The sequence below is a fragment of the Nesoenas mayeri genome, assembly GCF_963082525.1.
Source record: "Nesoenas mayeri genome assembly, chromosome: 11".
NCBI lineage: Eukaryota > Metazoa > Chordata > Aves > Columbiformes > Columbidae > Nesoenas > Nesoenas mayeri.
This window is the reverse complement of record NC_137563.1, coordinates 13,957,046-13,977,376: the sequence shown is the minus strand read 5'-3', so window position 1 is coordinate 13,977,376 and position 20,331 is coordinate 13,957,046. Positions and strand designations below refer to the sequence as shown.

Here is a 20,331-nt window from a genome sequence, read left to right as displayed (position 1 = left end):
CACAATGAAGTATACGTGAAAGAAAACTTTGAAGAATGATCTCTCTGCTTTATAGGACTGATTTCAACATCGCAACCCAAGCACCACCTTTTCACTCACTACTGACTAAATATTTTAATGACTTTTTATCATGTACAAGCTTGTAGAACTGTATAATACACAAACAACAAACATGGAGCACAAAAGTTTTGCCTTTATCCTTTCTACCTCTTGTGGAAAGACAGACACACAAAAGAAATGAAGTCACCCACTTCAAATTTTCAAGGAGGACCAACAAAAAACCTCTTTAAGCTACACGGTATTTCAAAAAGATGGACCCAACTTCAAAGCAGCAGTGATTTCAAACTGGGTCCATCTTTTTGAAACAGCATGTATATTCAAGAAAGATCTGCTTGCTTTCTTCCTGGTCAGCACACGTAGGAAAGCTCTGTAGAAGCAAGTCCAGGGAACAGCACAACAGAAGAGACAACACTACGTGCTTGATGGGTCTTTGCAAAAACTGACCTCCACTTGAGAGTGCACAGAACTAAAAGGCAGCATAATTACAGAGAAAAGAATCTCATATCCTTGTGAATAGTCTTCTAGAATGTAATTAAAACAGAAAGTGTTGAATAAGCAAAGATTATCAAGTCTAAATGGAGCTACAATACCACCAATATATCTTAGCCTGATTTTCTACATATCTCTATGGATACTAACAGACTACATTGGTGCCAAGAGGATTCAGTGGTTTTACTTAAAATACAAGCAACAGCCCTTCTTTTTTTATACTACCAAATCAACAGGATAATTCTGGAATTCATTAGGGAAGAACACAAACCAATCCAACATAATAGCTTTACTTCCTTTGCAAAACACTTCAAAAAAATATCTAAATGAATATGGAAATGCATATTTCTGTGGCAAATTGTTCATTATTGAATCATTATCAACTCTTGTTAGACAAAATTTCTCTCTTTTGCAATGTACAAGATCATTAAAATGTTTGAGAGCTCCATCATGAAAGACAGTGGCACTTTATAATCCACTATCTCTTCAGGCAAATATGCTTACGGCTGAACATAATACACAAAATAACAACATCCCCTTGACACACAATTCTTTCTTTTAATGGTGCTCTTAAGTGTTGACAGCAATGCTGAAATATGTTGCTGCTCTCTCTTTTTTTTTTTCTTTTTCCAATAGCTTTTAACTATTTCAGACATATATTTCAATCGTGACAAAGTGTTGGGAAGGGATGTGTTTCTTAGCTGTTCAACACGGAAGTCCAGGAACTCCATCGCTCCTACCAGCCTAGTGAGATATTTCCTGTAAACTCACATCATAGAATCACAGAATCATTTTGGTTGGAAGAGACCGTTGAGATCATCCTTAGCTTCCAGGTCCTTTTAACCTTTGAAGATCACAGAATAATCAATCAATGCATTAAATATCATCTACAGTAACTAACAAAATCAATGTTTTCATTCTGTTTATGGGAACATGTCCACAATTTGATATTAACTGTGAACAATTTTTTTTGTCTAAAAACAACTTAAAAAGAAATCTATTATTCAATAATACGACAAAACCAAAACAAAACCTACACCACAACATAAACTGATACTAGTATTACACAGAAAACTACTACTCAATGTTTTTCTGTAGCATTTATCATTCCTCTCTCCAGACTTTCAGCATCAAGATAAGCTGCAAAAATTAATGACGTGAAAGTATGATATATACAGAGCTGCATCCTATACTGTAGCATAAGTAAAACAAATACAATTTTTTGCTATGACAAGCTAAAACCCACAGGTGGAATACTTCTAAAGCCACACTTCTGTCGTTTTGAAGGGTACACTTCTTAGAGATATAGACTGAAAGCATTCAATAATTTTTTGCTGCATATAGAAGGAGAAGACATACTATTGCTCCAACCAACCAAAATCTGTAAGAACTGTTAGCCATAAAGCATTACAAAACTATTTGAGTTCACAGCTGCTTTGGGTGACTGACACACACACATCTTGCAATTCATTAATTCTCTCTCTACAAAACAATCTCAATGAAGGCACCTTCTCAATAGAATTATGTCATTAACACAGACCTATGAGTAACAGAATCACCCACTGATCTCCTAAATAAAACTAAAAAACTAAGAAAAGGTAGTTGCACCAGTTAATTTCTTCATATATTTAAAGGCATATATTGTTTAGAAATCAGATTGCTCAAAATAAAAGCATGAGCAAATAGTCTGCCTTTGGGAACACAGATTCTTTTAAAAAAAAAAAAAAACAATATCAAACTTTGCTATGTAGTTTCACAAAATAAAAATAGTATCAGCTCCAACGCCTAAAGCCATTCTATACATGCTACTGATCAAAACACCGCAGAAGCAACTGAAGTAATTTGTCTTCTTATTCTCTTGTATTAAAAAAGACAACATATTTGAAATGGTACTGGGGGAGGCTCTACTCTGCTTTACCAAAAGAACTAAGGGAAACTACATTTTAGCTTTACTGTCTTCAAATATAAGTATTATTGACCAATTGACATATACTATCTCTAAACAAGGACTACAGAGACTGTACTTTTTAAAAATACATCTTTTTCAGGTTCATACCTGAAGGTTTAAATGAAACCCTGGTTTCAGCAGTAGCTGTGCTTTGTCTGCCTCTATTTCAGAGGAAATTAAAGTAGTAAACAAAGACTGAGCAAAGTAGAAAGATTTCCAAAAGAAATTGCAGACCACCAGGATTTGGATTTAGGTAATCCACTTAGATTACCATGGCTATGTCTTAAAAGGACAATACTGAGATCACAAAATAGGTCATGTCTACAAGACATAGAATATATAAGTGAAACAATGTCAAATGTACAAATTTACAAGAAACATTCCAAGTCATCCTCAAGTTTGAGATACATAAAAAATTTGTCCCAAGATCATGTATTGCAAAACAATAAATATTTTGAAATCAACATTTTATGCTCCAAACCGGAACAGGGAAGAGCTTCAAACAATGCCATCAATACATTAACATGTTTCAGGTGACATAAACGTCCAGGAAATGAAGAAAAAGCTTTCAATACCTAAGCCCACAACACAACACACATTTTGCTTGCTTGTCTTTCCAGTTCCAAAAGCAGAAAATGTTGCACACCCACAAGCCTGGAAAGCAGTAAGAACATTTGCCTGCAAAACGGGAGCTCACATCTATTTCTTAGAAGTGACAACACTTCTAACACAACAAATATAAAAGAAATTAGAAAATTAAAGATAAGAGGCAAGCCCTCAAATTATTAACTGAAGAAAAGCCTAAAGTAACTAGTTCAGAAATCAACAGTGTTAGAAAAAGAATATATATTTTTCTAAATGCACAAATTAAAAATTGCCATAGATGTCTTCTCAGAAAAAGTTAAGAAAAATCCAGCTTTAAAATAATTTAAAATTTACAAGAGAAATGTAAAAATCAAATAAAAATATATCAACTTTCTAGATCAACTTGAGAAAAATCTAGATGGTTCCTTCTTCTAAGAAGTCCTGGACAATGGCCTTTGAGGAATTTGCCCAACATAAAAAGATTTAAACAGGAAAGTCACTATTACTACAAGAAACAGAGCAACTTCCAGATGCTTGACATGTCAGGCCTAGACAAGGGAATGAAAAATGTCTCCTTCTGACCAAAGAGGCTTTGAGGGGATACTCGTAAAGAATTACCTACTTACCCATCAGATTTGAGTTCATGAAAGGTGTCGGGGACAATCCTTCATGGGGCCCTAATCGACTGTCATTCAAGTGATCACTGTAATGAGGACTGTCTGCAAAACCCTAGGGAAAAAAAGACCAGAGTATTAAACAGATTATTTGGCAGTCCTTCTAATTGAGTGTAATGACACTTTCCTAATTAAATGTGCAGAGTCACAATTGGTCATTAATCACAAAAGTTGGCTTTCGGGTCTCTCTGACAGAAACCACTCCCTGCCGCATTTTACTTACTCTCCCTCTTTTCTTTCTCCCCCAAAGAGAAACCACATAATTTCCTAATATGCTGTGTCCTCATGGACAATATTTCTAAAAACTGAACAGTACTGAGATGTTTTCATGCGTGAATCCTCTTAGTGTTAAGTTGCTAACTACTGGGACAGTAAAATCAGTCTGAAGAAGCTGAAGCTCTTTTTTTTTCCTAAGGTCTCTGTTTGTATTAATAAAACAACATAGTAAAAAGATCAGGAAGAGTCACTTACATTAGGAAAAAATGTTAGTGCAAATAAGAAGAAATTCCATTTCCCTTTGCAGCCTGCTATTAATGTTACAGATTAATAGGCATTTTGACACTATCACATTACTAAATAGCATAGCTCGCTGACCAAAGGTTTACTTCCCAATAGTGATTAAATAAACAATTTTGTCACCCAATTTGCAAACAAGCACTCAAACCAAAATGCTGGTTTGCACTTTTCTAGCATGACTAGTATAGCCAACTTAGCAGGCTTGGAGTGTCCTTCTGCAGTCAGGAAACACTGGCTCATTGACAGCTTGCACCAAAGGTAGAGAGACAGAAAACACAGACGTCCCAGGATGCACATAATATTTAATTACTTAAAATTATCTTTCGTACATTTCAAAATGCTTTCAGCTTTTCCATACAGAGGTATTTGCCATTCAGACTGATCAGATGTTCACTGAATCACTTATTCAGTACCAAAACATGACAGATTCGGCCCTCATAACTGCATGTCCTTTGTAGCCAAAGTTTTGAAAAACATTTTGTAAACCTTTCAAACCTACAATTCTCACTTACTCACTTCTCTAAGTCTGGTAGAGGTAGAGAGACACCTAAAGCTCAGGCCTCATTAAGGGAGGGGAAAAAATTGTTCACAGCTACCAGAAACCATCCCAAGTGCCCTGGGACTATAAAATCATCAATCACTGAACATTTATCATTTTTTCAGACCGCAGGCTCACATTCAAGACAACATTAATGGGGCTGAAACAGGCCTCCCTATCTGTGCAGGCGCGCTGTCAGTTCCACCAAAGGGCTGGTAACTGAGGGCTAAAGAACTGTCAAATCCCTGCCGCTGCTTACGGATGCATGTCACAACTCTTGCTGCTGTTCAGCTCTAGCAGCAATCTTCTGGGAGTCCCAACTCCCAAATGAATCTTTGGCTGACTTTATCTACTTCAGAATCAGCGATACACATGTGATAGGCATTCAGAAACAATCTTAGTGACATTTACAACTTGGTTATGACCACAAGGGTCCCCTCTGGTAACCATGACCTAGCCCCGTCTGTCAGACAAGCAGCGTGGAGGAGCAGCTGCCGAGGAAACCGAGTGGCTCCTAGCTAAGGTCACCACATGTGGTTTATTTTTATGCTGAAATGAAACAAAAAAGAAATTAAATCTGCTGAATAAAGAAACAAAAAATTTGCAAATAGAGGGCCAAAAAAATAAAGCTCCTAATCAGGTAGCTTCCTACTCAGCTCTCTCCTTTTACTTGTTACTGGTTTTTTTTAAAACCTTTTATCCCCTAAGACAATACTTCAACTCTATTTTATTTTTAAAAGAAAAAAACTAGGAAGGACACTATCAGTGATGAAGGGAATCCATACCTCGGATGCTCAGAAAGTGGTGCCCAGATGAGCCCCAGAAATGGCAATCTTCAAAAGATCTTTATTTACAACATAAATAATAAAACAACTGCAAATATAACAGGAATAAGACTCATTTCATACGCGGTCGCACATCATGCAACACCATCTACCCAATGCACAGGATTAATAATGCTCCCCCCAAGGTAATATTAGTTAATATTGTATATTGCCCCCAGAAACAGAGGTATTGGAGAACTGGGTGGGTAGTTCACATAGAAAAGAATATTCTTCCTTCTACTGTCAGAATTCCTTCAAATAATCCTTTACATCACATTCTTTCCATATGTCTGCCCAGTTTCCCACAATGTACTTCCACCCAGTCACCACAGCACCAAAGTCATGTTTCTACACCACCAGACCAATCAACTACTTTATCTACCTGAAAAATGCTCCAAGAAGTCCTTCGCAACACTAAAGCCATTGAAAACAGAACATTTAATATAAGGTGGAAAATGTACTACGGCATATACAAGTTTTTAAAATAGATTTGTTTTTTCTGTACTTGAATTCAACTCCAAAATAAAATTGTCAAGTACTTCATTCTTTGCCATGCACGACAGATTTTACACTCGTGCAGAGTGTAACCTCTCTCAGCCTTCATCCACAGTGCACCTATGTAAAGAGGCCTTAACTTGGCCACTATTCTTGACACCAGTTATTCAGAGCCTTAGCAATGAGTTATGGATTATCAGCTCAAGCAGCAGTTTTGTTTGCAATTAGAAACCCTCAGCTGATTCCCACATATAACTCACCCACACTAAATGAACACAAAATAAACACAAACGCATGCAGTTTTGATTTAACAAACTTCTTTTGCACTTCACAACAGCAAATTAAGCAAAAGAGTTTTAAGGACAATGTTTTAAATTACGCAGTTATTTTAGAGCATTCTTCACATTTAAGCTGTACTTGAAATGAAATTGCATTCCTGATACCATTCCTTGCTTTTACATCTGTATCGTTAACTTACATAATAAACAGCATAAAGTTCTACTGAGAAGAGCTGTAATCAATCATAGATGAAAACTTCAGAAGCTTCCAATAGCTTCTGAGAAGCCACTGGAAGCTTCTAGTCATACAATCAGGGCTTAAAAACAATGTATTTAACAAATATGATGGTGCAAATTGACAACACTTTTTTAGTGCTTACAGAAGAATGAAGTCAAGAGCCTTAAAAAAGTCTGCAACCCAAATAAAGGATAGCGGTTTCTTAAAAGGTGCATCCCACCTGTGTGACTGGAAACTCAGAACCATCTTATGTGTTCCACCCTTACATAACTACTACAAAAGTAAGCTTTAGCCTACCCAAAGGAAGACAAAACTTTTCTTTCTGCACTGGTATAGCCCAAATAAAGCTTAATGGGGGCTAACTCTTCCCTTCTAGCAGTTTGTAATGTTGTCACTGTTCACTTTGCCATAGGCCTCTCCCTGGATTTCAGCCTCACTGCCTGTCTGTGATCACAAAGTCAGACACGGCTACAAATCAAAGCAACAAGTATTGTCTACTAATAATACCCATCATGAAATGCACTTGAAAGACTGCTGCTAATTAGCACTACAATTTAACTGGGTAGAAAAAGGTACTCTCAACATTGATTGCTCAGGTATTTTCAGGTATTTCTGTGGATTAGAGTGAAGTTCTCTAATACTTCTAATAAAATAAGTCCAGCAATTAAACAAAACCAACCAAACAAACACCCCCCCCACACACACAGTTTTCATTCCCACCTCTTTTGGCTCAGATGCCCAAAGTGCCCAAGGCTTTATCTGTATCAGGAGGATTTTCTATGCACAGGTAGACTAACACAGCTAAACTAATTAAAAATCTGAGACTATTTACAAAATAATAACTAGTAGTATACAGTACACCTGGAAATTATCTTAGACGATGTATTATTCTAGGAGACCTAGAGAAGGACATGGGAAAACACAGAGGAAACACTCCTTACTAGGTATGTTTATCCTACCAAACCATAGAGTAGGCCTGACAAAATGAGTCTATGCCCCATTCTACAAAATAAAATGGTAATTAACCTCCTAAAACTCAATGTCTTTCAATAACAGTTAAAGTTCTGCCATGTTGGTTTAAGTCAATCACAGAATTCACCTAAGAACAAGCCAAAGTGCCTCCCTTGCTCCCTGCTCCTACTCCTTTGCCTTGCCCTGGCTCCAGGGATTCTGGAGGATTCATCCCCTCCATTTTGCTTCCACTTCAAAAGCATAAGCCCATTGTCCCTTAGTAAGTATTTCCTGAAGTCATCTCAGGATTTGTCCATACGCAGGCAAAACTGTACTCCTGACCCTAATTCAAGTTGTGGGTTTTTTTGTTTTGTTTTTAAATAAGTGAAACATCCTATTTCCACTTCAGGGTAAAATTTGAAAAATAAAAGAGACACTGTAACTACACAGCACACAATTTTCCCACACATTTATTGACGTAATGGAACAACTTCTCCCTATATGGTTCACTACTCCACAGCATCCTATTTGCTGAAGTCCACTAAACCAGAGAAAATAAGCTTTTTTTCTTTGTTTCTCCTCCCTTCTCCACAAGCCCTCTCCTACACAAGTCCCTGGGAACAGACCAAAATCAGACTGAGTTGTGGCTCATAACCAAGCTGCCACATCAGTAAGTGGGTATTTGCATTTTAGCAACTTAGAATATAGCTCAATTACCGCCTTTAAACTTAATACATTAAAATTCCACTAAAATGAATGGTTGACTTCACAGCTTGACATGGCCACAGACCAAAAGATTAAATTTAGTAATGCTGCTTCTGATTGTTTGAGTTTTACAGTTTGGCTGACCTTAGCTAAGAAATATTAATTGTTCAAAACTCAGGAATACTGAGGTCCCTTCCAAGCTAAATTTGGCTGTAATCATATGAATCAGGCAACTGTCATCAAAATGACTAATGTGTAAATGAAGGACAGTGAATCTACTGCTGAAATCCACTTTATTTTGGATTATCTGCTTCTCCAAACTAATCTGAGAGTTCTAAAGACGAACAAGAGGGGAAAAAATACAAGGGGGAGGGGAGCAGGGGGAAAAAAATGGAGATGCAGAGACAGCAAGAGACAGATGGACAGAGCCAGAGAGACTGACTACACCAGGAACCTTGCGGTGGGTGAGTCACCGACTGAAGATTAGACAAGAGGCTCTGGGCAGTAGCCATTCCAAGGTGTCCTAGCTAATTTAAAAGATTATGGATTATGTGATCATGTATGTTTCCAGAAATAAACCACCATTTTGTTTTGGAAAGAGTCTTTCCAGTCACTGAATCTACATATTTGTCAATGGCTCTTGGAAGAAAGACTCTAGAGCCAAAAAGCTGGCTGGGTCTATTGAACACACAGATCAAGAAGAATCTTGCAAAATGAAGGCAAGCTAAACACAAATCCAGAGAAGAGTACAGAGAAGAGTCCTCTTCCTTTTTCTCTTGGAGATCACCTGCACTGTGTTCATTTATCTTAAACGAAAACCAAGAAACATCACATTCTCACAGTTACAACTCCATTTAAATCACTAACAGTCTTGCAGCAAACTCTTAGGAACACTGTTGTTTCCAAACAGTGACCAAAATTCTTTTACAAAGTATTCACCTGAGAAGAACAGGGAAAGATGCAGCAAGACAACCAAATGTATACGGCTCCCGAGTACACTTCTGACAAGTACTAAAGAATCACAGAGACCCACACGGCTATATTTTAAGAATTGAGTCCAGCATTTTTAAATAAAGTACTTCATACAATTTGAATTCCTTTTAGTCTGACAATACAGAACTTTGAATCAGCTCTACAAAAACAAAACAAGTTAAGCCTGAAAACTTACTTTCAAGTTACTTATACACAACTATTAGTTCATGTGTTGCAACTGCAACTACACTTGATCACGTTTTGTAACTCTGTGGAACGGAGAGATGCGCACAGGAACTTCTCTGTGAGGGAGCAGGGAATTACAGGATAAATCAGTTTCTGGCTGAACATAATTAATCAACCACGTATAAAGCTCCCATGCAACAACAACAACAAAAAATAAAATAAATCTAGCCAACCGGCATTACAATCAAAAACTAAAATGAAAATCAGCTTTTTCAATAACCAAATGTTTTCTAACACAACCAATAATAAATATATCCAGCAACCTGCTTTTCTGTGGTAAGAGTGTACCAACATCCTCCGTAAGGACAACACGCAGGTCTGTCACACGTCATATAGAAAATTACCTTGACTTTCTAAACGGTGAAAAATGGCGGATGGGGTAACGGAGCAGAAGGACGACAATGGGAGACACCCCCCACTCCTCCGACCATGATCACCCATGTTCCCACCAGTCGCCTGCTACAACCACAAGCTAAGAGACCGAGCTGAAGGCCCATCTGATGTGCCAGGAAACAAACTCTTCTCCCCTCCACAGGCTCTGTGTTTGCCACCTCCTAGACACTCAGCACAGGCAGCAGTTCAACCCCATTGTGCTTTATTGGGCAAGAAACTTGTATAATACTTATTAAAGAGAGGAAAGAATGCCATTACCTGATGGAGATCACCCAGAACTGCTCCAGAAACAAAGAGCTGTACACTTTCTAGTTTTAATTTTGATTCCCTTTCGCTATCAGCAAGTTTCTACCTTTCACTACAATATCCTGAAGACAGAAATGTCGCTTTTTATATGTTACCAGGTCACCTGCTAAATGGGGTGAAAAAAGCAGATATCACTACCTCAGATTTCAGGTAGTACTGGGAAAAGTCAAGAGAGCTTTCCTAGGTACCCTCCAAGTGTCACCAGAAGGTACCTGCTCTGTAACAGAGCTCTAAAACATTAGCTGCTTTTCCACATAGCTAGTCAAAATAGACTAAAACTACGTGTGCAGGAAAGGAATATGAGAACAACTGAAAACATTATTTGTTTATTTATTTTAACCTGCTAGAGCTTTGGAAAGGGAAGGGTGACATAACACATCAAACAGGAATCTGTTTTGAAATAATCACCATTTTCTCCAGGTCTAAGTCCATTTCCAGGGAGTTAAACCAAATGGCCAATTATACCTCTCTAAACTCATCTGAGACAAATACCAACATGATATGTAACAGGACAATTCCCTGGCCACATGGAAAACTCATTTGTAAACAGATTCCAATGCTAATTTCAATATGATAGGGAGTTGCAAATAAAACAAAAAGCCAACCAAACAAAAAACCACAAATACATCTCCAACATAGCTCCTATGACTGGAAACAGATTTTTCTAGCTCTTATCTAAGCTATAAACCAGGAAAAAAAACAAGTGTGGCCAACATACTACCAATAAATGCTTAAAGGCAACACTTAAAAACCTAACTAAAGAATTCAGAGCTTAAATATTAGAATTTGCTTTGAAAAGTGCTGCCCATAAATCAAATTATAAAGTAAGCAGCATTTGAGAGAGTGTCCTGTGTACTGAATATGGGATATTTAATTTAGGCTTTGATTTCACACTGAATCACCTGCTTACTTATAGAATACATCAGGAAAAGCAAATAATCAGAATAAGAACCACCAAACAACATCCCTCCCCCGCAAAAAGAAAAAAAAAAAGGACAAAAAGGACACAAATACAACAGACTGGATAACACTTACTGTATTTCTGTGTCCCTCTTGTCTTGTTTTGCTATTTAACAGCTTCCTTTCTCGTTATGTACCTGAGATTAAGAGGTATAAAATACTATTTCAAAACCTGCTATTACTATTTTTGACTTCTTTTCAAATTAAAGTACTACTGGGGGGAGAGGGGCAGAATAGTTTGGGCATGTAGTAATATAGTACTTCGGGTTCCAAGTCATGACTGAGTATTTTACATACTATCAAGGGCATAAGCTGTTGACTGACGCTACAAAACCATCTAAATCTCACGGTGGTATCTCAGTCTTTTCAAGCCTGGCCTCTAGTAGGTATTCCACAGAGTTATGGAAATGAAAATGAGGATAAACTGCATACGCAGTACTGAAGCTAGATTCTGTTAAATCAGGTCAAAATGTACACACTCAGCTTTTGGTGCCATATACATGCTGGAAGATACTTAAACCACTCCCAGTGCAGATTTTGGAAGAAAAATACCTCAGCTAATTTATGCTAAATTTTTAACAGTTAAAATTATTATGTGTGTATATATAAAAAGGCTACCCTGCAAGGAAATGTCTTATGAAAAATATTTTTGGATTTGCTCGATTTGGAGGCAGCAATCTAACCAGATGAAAACCTAAGCTGCTCCTTTTATTGCAAAGACATGTTACAACGAAATCGAAACAATGAAAGAAAACCTCACAGAGCATTATTCTTTGTGAAATAAAAGCAACCATTAGCCACACTGTAATAAAAAAATATGGTAGAAAAAAGTTTAATTAAAAGACAATGCTTATCCCCCAGAAAAAGTAATTATACCAATTTGTTGCTAGGCTATGAGTATAAAACACAACTCTCAAAGTGGGAAAGCTAAAAAGTTCAGCAGCATCTCAAGAGGAAGACAAAACTTTCAAGTGCTATGGAGCAATATGTTGTTGTGCAGCAAATGTGCTACTTGGTTCAAGTGCCTCAGAATTTGCTTCTAAGAGCTCAGAAGAGCGTGGCTTTCAAAAAGCATCTTCACAGTCCCCTGCAACACGCACTAAGATCCAGCTACTCTTCTAATGCAAGGGATCATGGACACGTGCAAAAATATCTTTAGCTCTGTATCACTCAGACAGGGGAGGGACTTGCATACATTAGCCAGAAGATATTCACAGGAAAATCACCACTGTTGGACATATAGAAGTAAAAGCAAGATCGGAGAGCTGGAAGGAAAACAAGCACCACAAGAGTCAGAAAGTTTTGACCCAGTATTGCACATGGACTTCAGTGCCACCATTCAAGACTGAGGCAGACCATCAGCACTCTGTAGAATTCCACTGACTTGCTAATTACCGTTCCTGAATCATTCCTCTAAAAAAATAAAGCTTTCCTACTTTTTTTCTTTTTTTCCCCACAACAGATACATTTCCAAATTATTCATTTTTATAACAAAACATTCAGCCTATGCAAAGAGATTTTGCCCACTCATGTCTCAGTTTGTACCTTTTCACAAGTTTAAGATCATCACGGCCAATTCTTATACAAATATGCACTGCCCTTTCAGTGTTAGAACACTACTGAACGTCATTCAGTAATCGAAAAACAAGGCTCTTGTATAAGGTTTTCTCAAGCCTTCAAAGATTCTCAGCTGTCAATGTTAGGTCAAAACACCATTGAAATAAGAATATTTTAGCATTTACTAAGGTACTATCAGAGACTCTTAAAATAAACTAAACTGCTATGGCATATAAGACAAGGATATTTGTGACCTAGCTATTGATCAAAAGATTAAAAGACATAAACACTCTGCCCCAAGCACAGGAATATACATCCAGTTTTCACAGTGAAAAGACGCTACCAGTGTGTTTTCCCCACTTCCCCAAAAAAACTGTATTCAGATCAACATTCTTCAACAATTCCATGAATAAATCAAAAAGAGTGGATGAACAAAGATATAGTAAAGTTTGCTGATAATAAAAATCATTTTTCAATCATCCTAACTGTTAGTGCAGAGTTGCAAAGCAATTTCTCCAGGAAATTTACAATAAAACAGCCGATAAAATTTTGTGTAAATAAATGCAAAAGAAACATGTTAAAAAATAAGTCAATATCATAACAATGTGGTAACTAGTCTACAATGTAAGAAAAATATCTTCTTTTTCTACACAGTTTTTGAAACAATATCGCTCCAGGGCTCAGTGATAGTCAACAAAAGCAAAACTTCGTAACAAGTAAGAAGGGAACAGAAAAAGCAAGGATCATTATATCATGCAGAAATTGATGCTATACCCTCACCTTGACCACTGCATGCAGCCATAATCTCCCTGACTCTTAAATTATACAGAAGAAGCAGAAAGAACTAAGCACAGGTTAGAAGTTACTATACAAGGAGAGACCAATAGATTACGATTCTTCAATTTGATTGAGGAGAGACATACAAGTGGCATGTAAAATAATAATGTTTTGGGAAAAAAAAAAAATAATTATGAAGTCCATCAGTGACAACCAATCATTGCTATTCAGAACACAGGAACACGGTGGAAATCAGTTAAATCACTGGTCAGCACACTTAAGACAAAAACATTAATATTTTTGCCGCAAAACACTTGTAATTATTGCCAAAACTGTAATAAAAGCTAGAAAAATTCACAACTTGCAGAGAACGAGTCCACCAATAGCTATGAGAACAATGCCAGACAGGTTGGCTCTGTCCAGGACACGTCCTAAGCCCCCAAGTGCGGAGCTTGGCCAGGGGAGTACAACAGTAAAAGTGGCAAAACGTTTGCCCTATGCTTATACTCTTCCCTTAAGCACCATTGCTGGACACAATCAGACCATCCATACTGACCTGAACAGACCTTCCGCAGCAGCTGGGAAAGGGCAGGAAAGGAAGATTTCCTTTGGCCAGTCTTCCACCATCTTACTGAATTAGCCTTTAACAAGTATGTACTTAACTATCACTAGATTCCAATTCTACTGAATTGGAAATTGCTTATCTTTATGTACCTTTGGAAATTCCAGCCAACAACCTAAATTCTTCAGTAATTTGATCATTGTATTGTGACCTTAAAGGAAAAGTCCAGCAGTAAGCTCCACATAGATTTAAAAAAACCAACCAAACAAACACCCCACACAAAACCAAAACCACACAACACACAAAAAGTAAAAAGAATAAGTGATACCTCTTGAGGTTTCAACTTTTCTATGTCTGTGGAAAGGTCTGAGCTTTTTCCATGAAGACTACCATTTTCCTGCAAATAGGCAAGTAGTAAGAACAATTAGGACAACAATAAGATTAAATATTGAAACTATGGGAAAAATCACTGCGTTTTGTAGTTAAACACCGCCGCAAAGACAATTGTAACTTATTTAAACTCTGCATGTTAATCACCACAAGGAATAACCTAGAAATTTTGAATGCAAAGTGCATCACCATATGATTATATGATTAACCATATATATATGATTAGTATAGCCACACAGCAGAGGAATCTCAAATTCCAGTCAGGTCAGCTTAACTCATGAATTATTAAAATTGATCAACAACATTGTAAATGAGTTCCAAAATACCAAACACTATAAGAATATGAGTTACTTAAAGCTGCATAATAAGAATCCATTTCAAATGTAGAAAAGGCATCTAAAGGCTGGGCTTCACACACAATGTTTTAAAAGAATGCCCAATTTCTATGCTGCAAATGCATACTTCCACAACCCATGAAGTTCTTCTATCTTTTTGTTATTATAACTTATTTACCGAGGATCAATGGAAAAATTAGGACTCCTAATGCTCTCTTCCAAAGTCAGAGGTTTTAACAATATCCAGTGAGCTGGATCTATCCGCTTCACTCCAAAGCAAGAGAAAGCTGCAAAGGTGCGTGAGCTAACTCAGCTCTCTGGCTTTTTAGGGAGTTGATATTCATACAAATTAAATAGAGAGATGAAAGGGAATGTGATTTACTAAGCGGAAATTTTGCTTTTGACCATCAAGTTGGGTTTTTAAAGAGCAATGTTATTTTAGGATATAGATACTATCAGAAACCTTTAGCTCAACAAGCAGGACGGATGAAGCTCCAATGGGAACAGGAGGAAGGTATTTTAAAAGAGAAGCCTCTCTCCAACATCATGACATAGCACATATAGCTGGCTAATGGTAATGGAAAGGCAAGCATTCCCTATACTGCCAATAAATTGGCTCCTGGATAAGTAACATGACTTCTATTTTCATTTTCTGACCATGAGGTAAATAAAAAGCATGCTCATCATTCAAGTATACACTTATGTATGGTTTATTTTCACAAATTCTTAACCTATATATTTTTTAGTCTTTGAAATCTGAATCACTATTGCGGCACATCAAAGTCATTAAAGTCTCTAAATGATGCTAATTTGTGTATTTAAAGGAGCTTACCCTTCAAAAACATCACCAAAGCATCTGCTGATTTTCACTGTACATTCCTATAAACTTTCACTATGAATTACTATGTGGGAACCTTACCCTTGAAGATTCATATGAAGGACTTGGCTGACCACTTGTTCCCCAGGACGTGGCACCTGTTCGCTCATCCATACCTAGCAGTAAGAAGAAAAATACAGACATATAAGAAAAGATAGCAAAAGCATAATGTTCTCTGATGCAACCTGAAAGCAAATTATCCACTTCCATAGAATTAAAGAAAATTCATCTGCTTCTGTATACTTAAAGCAGTATTTCTAAACATTTAAGATGAACAGTTCCCCTGTTAATGAAGCTGACTACAAAGCAACCTACTCATTTGGACACCTGCAGCTGCCAAAAACAGGAGCATAAAAAGTCAAGAAGATTTGCCAATCTGCAGCGTCTGCCCTATCTCATCCATAAGAAATTATAATGAGTAACAAAATAAGCACAAAGATATTAGCCAGGCTTTTTGCACAGCCTCATTCATCCTGCATCTTAAGCACTGAACATTGCAGCAGGTACTGTGAAACGCATACTTGTTATCTACTCTTTGCTCTTATGTCTTGCTGAAGTATTGTAAAATGTGCGAAATTATTTCCCTTACTTGCTATTACATGCAAGATATTTTAGCATAACAGGAGGGAAAGGCAAGACAGACTGGTTGTATTTCAATGGCTTAAAAAATCCCACAGAGACTCATGGTGTCTGCCCTACTAAACAGGGATCTTTTTTAACTCTGTAACGGTTCTTTTAGAATCAGTTCCCTTTATGCAAATTCAGGCTACAGCTCAAAAGAGAAAAGGGAAGGAAAAAAATAGGGAGATCTTTAAAGTCGATATCTACATACATATTTCATGTACTATCAAGTCAACAATTAGAAATACTGTTGCCAACGCTTTCTCCATCTACTTTATATTCAAAGTTAATTAGTAAAACCATCCTTAAACCACATTCCAAAACAACTAATTGCAAAAGTACCTGAATTCCTATAGCAAATTCATTCATATAGGATAAGGTTACTATTCTAGTAACTACATTCCTGATTATCTATATCACAAAATTTATTTTTTTTTTTTAACAGATGGAAGACTTCCATCTGGAATTGCAGGACTTCCATGCACTTTGACCTACAAAACACAACTCATTAGTTGCATGTCACCCGAATTTCTCTCATAAGGAGTTTAAAGTAGAGCATAAATTCTTTATGTGATTGTCCTGGTTTTGGCTGGGAGGGAGTTACTTTTCTTCCTCGTAGCTGATCTAGTGCTGTGTTTTGGATTTAGAGTGTGAATGATGTTGATAGTACACTGATGTTTCGGTTGTTGCCAAGCACTGTTTATACCAAGTCAAGGACTTTTCAGGGAGAAGGCTAGAGATGCACAAGAATCTGGGAGGGGGCACAGCCAGGCCAGCTGACCAAAGGGATATTCCAGACCACCTGACATCATGCTCAGTATATAATTTTGGGAGAAGCAGCAGCAAGGGGGGACATTTCAGAGCAATGGTGTTTGTCTTCCCAAGTAACTGTTAGATGTGATGGAGCCCACTGTCCTGGAGATGGCTGAACACCTGCCTGCCCATGGGAAGTCATGAACAAATCCCTTGTTTTGCTTTGCTTGTGTACACAGCTTTTGTTTTACCTGTTAAACTGTCTTTACCTCAACACACAAGTTTCCGATTCTCTCCCTCATCCCACTGGGGGAGAGTGAGCAGGCAGCTGTGTGGGGCCTAGTCGCCTGCTGGGGTTAAACCACAACAGTGATGTATATTTATTAAGCTTTTTAATATCATATTTTGTAAATGTCACAATTTATAAATAAGAGCCAAGTGCAAGTTATTCCATACAATCATCCCCAAACCTTAACTTTATCTTGCAACTATAAATTTTCATGCATATATCTCATACTGGCCACACTACAAAATAAAACGCAAGGAAATACTATAAATAACTACCTACGGAATAATAGCATTCTAGCCATTATTTCCTTAAGAAATGTGTTTTATGAAGCTAGAAAATACTGTTTTGACGAAGACAGCCTGCAGAAGTCATGTTAAACTTCAAGCACAGTACAACCACCCAGATAAAAACTATAGACACCTTTTGTGTACTGCAGGAAGGATCCTCAAGGCTGGAGAAAGCTCTTTGAAAATGTGAAACCACCACTATATCGAGCCGGCAGTTTGTGGAAGTTTGCTGCATTTTGTAGCTGACAGCATTGCTGTTTTACTGTAACTGCTCCAGGAGCTGAGTAAAAAGTCGTGGCTGGCACTGACAAAGGCAAAATAATCTTTTGGCACAACTGACTCTTTTCTGCCAGAAACAAAAGTGCTAGTAATCCAGTGATTATCATAACAAGTCTTCCATTGCTCTAGTTTCAAAAGAGATGTAGTAGGAAGCGGGGGGCAAGAAAAGAAAATTATTTTACTGCAAGACAAAGTCAATGGGAAAGTCTAAGACATAGCACATTATAGCAACCCATTTAGGAAATATGTCAGTAGATAATGGATATGTGTACTGTTTAGATGCATGACCCCTACAGTAAAACATGTTACTCACTTAAAAATTTGAGTCAGTGGGACATAAGGACTTATGTTAAGGTTCTGCTAAATCAGCTCCAGAAACCACTAATTCATCACGGATGTGAAAGGGCGCAGGAAAGCTGTGCCAGCAGAGCACCGACACCGGCTGCGCAGGAACGGCTGTGCGGCTCAGTCTGCTTAACCAACGCAAAGAAGGGGGAAATTCAACAATTGTGTGTTATAAAGGTCTAATAACACAGACACAGGCAGAAGTGTCTGAGTGTCTGAGGTTCTACCCCCACTTCCTTTTTTTAGTAGGCACTGAGGATGGAAAGTAATCGAAATGACTCATGAGTTGATTTCATAGTTCTCAATCGAAATGGGCTCCTTCTCCAGCAGACAGGCCACAGTGTAACTAGGGGTTAATTCAGCGAGCTTGATCTTAGTTGGAGCAGACTCAGCCACAGCCTGGGGCTGGTTTTGGCTCAGCCAGCACTGTCCCGGGGAGGACGGCAGGACGTCCCCTGCCCTCGGCCAGCACAGACGGGGCACAGCCCAGAGCCGGGACCCCAGCCAGGCCGCAGGAAGGGCCGAGCGCTCCTCAGCCACCTCGGGAAGATCGGGCCAAGCAGTCACGAGGACGCTTCCTGGCTTTATGCACTGGATTCTAAAAAGGCTTTGCTTAATGTCGCTTTTAAGATGGCGCTGTGAGCATTTCCAGCTCTTCTAGAAGAAAAGCTAAAGAAACCTGTTGCCTCATTGGTTCAACATATGTATTCATTCTCAAGAAACAGGTCCAAAAATTCACCTAATAAAAAAAATTGGATCTTACAATCAAGTTGAAATGAAAGTTGTTGTTCTTGCTGGTATAAGACACAGACAACCATATTTAAAATTTATTTCAAGAGACAACAGCTCTAATGTTCATGTAAACAAGATAATATACTTTATAGGGTCACCATCTGCTATGATGTTGATCAAATAAATGATTTGACCAAAAAAATCACATTGTAGATTGTTACACTAGGTACTCAAGGTATGAGTTTCTATCTTTTATAACTTCTTTATCCAATTTTCTTTCAGAGTAATGATATTCCTTCAGATAAGAGTCAACAACTGAAATCAATTGCAAAAAAACCCTAGACCACAAACCATAACAGCGTTGATTGTATTTTGCATCTTAGACACCCAAACAAATCAAATTACCATTAGATCCTATATTGCAAAGGTCTACTGTGAAGTATGATATAAATCGTTATCTAAAATTATGTTTTAGGCCTAGACTTTCTAGTAAGGGGATGCAAAGAGAAATATTATTTGATGGAGAAATACTATTTCAATTAAAATTTTAAATTTCAATAGGTTAAGACTAGCTCTCAGCATCTTCTTGTTGATTCCAAATAGAAATATTTCTCATTTTATAGTACACTGAATATTTTTAATAACAGAGTAAAATAATTTAGAATCTAAAAAAAGTACCTGAAATTTGCAAGTCAGACAAACAAGTGAAGACAAGATATAGTTCCACACATTTATTACAGGGTGGAGGCATGGAGCATTCAAAACCAAAAGCAGCTTTGACAATACATGTCATGTGGTGGGCTTAAAATATACAAAGCTAAGGGCATTAATCAAATTGAGAAGAGAAATGAAACCGGGCAACCTACCAACAGTCTAACCACTTAAGTGCCGTCGGCATAAATTCAGATGTAACATTCTAATATAGGTAAAAGACAAACCACTTTTATTTCAAACTATATAAATAGAGGGCTTCCTCTCCACCCACCCCCAAAGGAAAGGCAAGGGGAAGTACCACACACACACACCAGATGAGAAACTTCGAATCTCAGTCTATACTGTTTCTTGGAGAATGTACCGACTGCCTTACAGCATATGGATATTGATCTCCCCCATCTCTCTGCATCAAAAAGGAAAGATCACCCCCAGCATCAGAACTGCTTTTAGAGGCACCAGTGAGAACAGCAGAGCAGTATCACTTTTTCTACCTTTTGCTTCAGAAGATGAATGGAAGTGCTATGGATATGTCACAGAAACACTGTCTTGAGTCAGAGGTGTCTGGTACAAACTCCGGACTCCTCAAATCCTTCAGAAAACTGTCCGAGAATTTTATTAAATTGCATGATGCTGCT

General features: G+C 37.6%; 1 protein-coding gene across 7 annotated transcripts in view; it reads right to left on the bottom strand.

Moving 5' to 3' along the window:
* TCF12 (transcription factor 12) overlaps positions 1–20,331 on the bottom strand; it is a 160,235-nt gene that overhangs the window by 102,773 nt on the left and 37,131 nt on the right. For 6 of the 7 annotated variants that reach the window (XM_080351300.1, XM_080351301.1, XM_080351297.1 and 3 more), the window contains exons 4-6: positions 15,719–15,792; positions 14,403–14,471; positions 3,709–3,811 (exon numbers count right to left, since the gene is read on the bottom strand). In XM_080351300.1, the coding sequence (XP_080207426.1) occupies positions 3,709–3,811; positions 14,403–14,471; positions 15,719–15,792 (246 nt within the window). The remainder of the gene's footprint in view (positions 1–3,708; positions 3,812–14,402; positions 14,472–15,718; positions 15,793–20,331) is intronic. The other variant, XM_080351304.1, reaches the window with a different exon arrangement.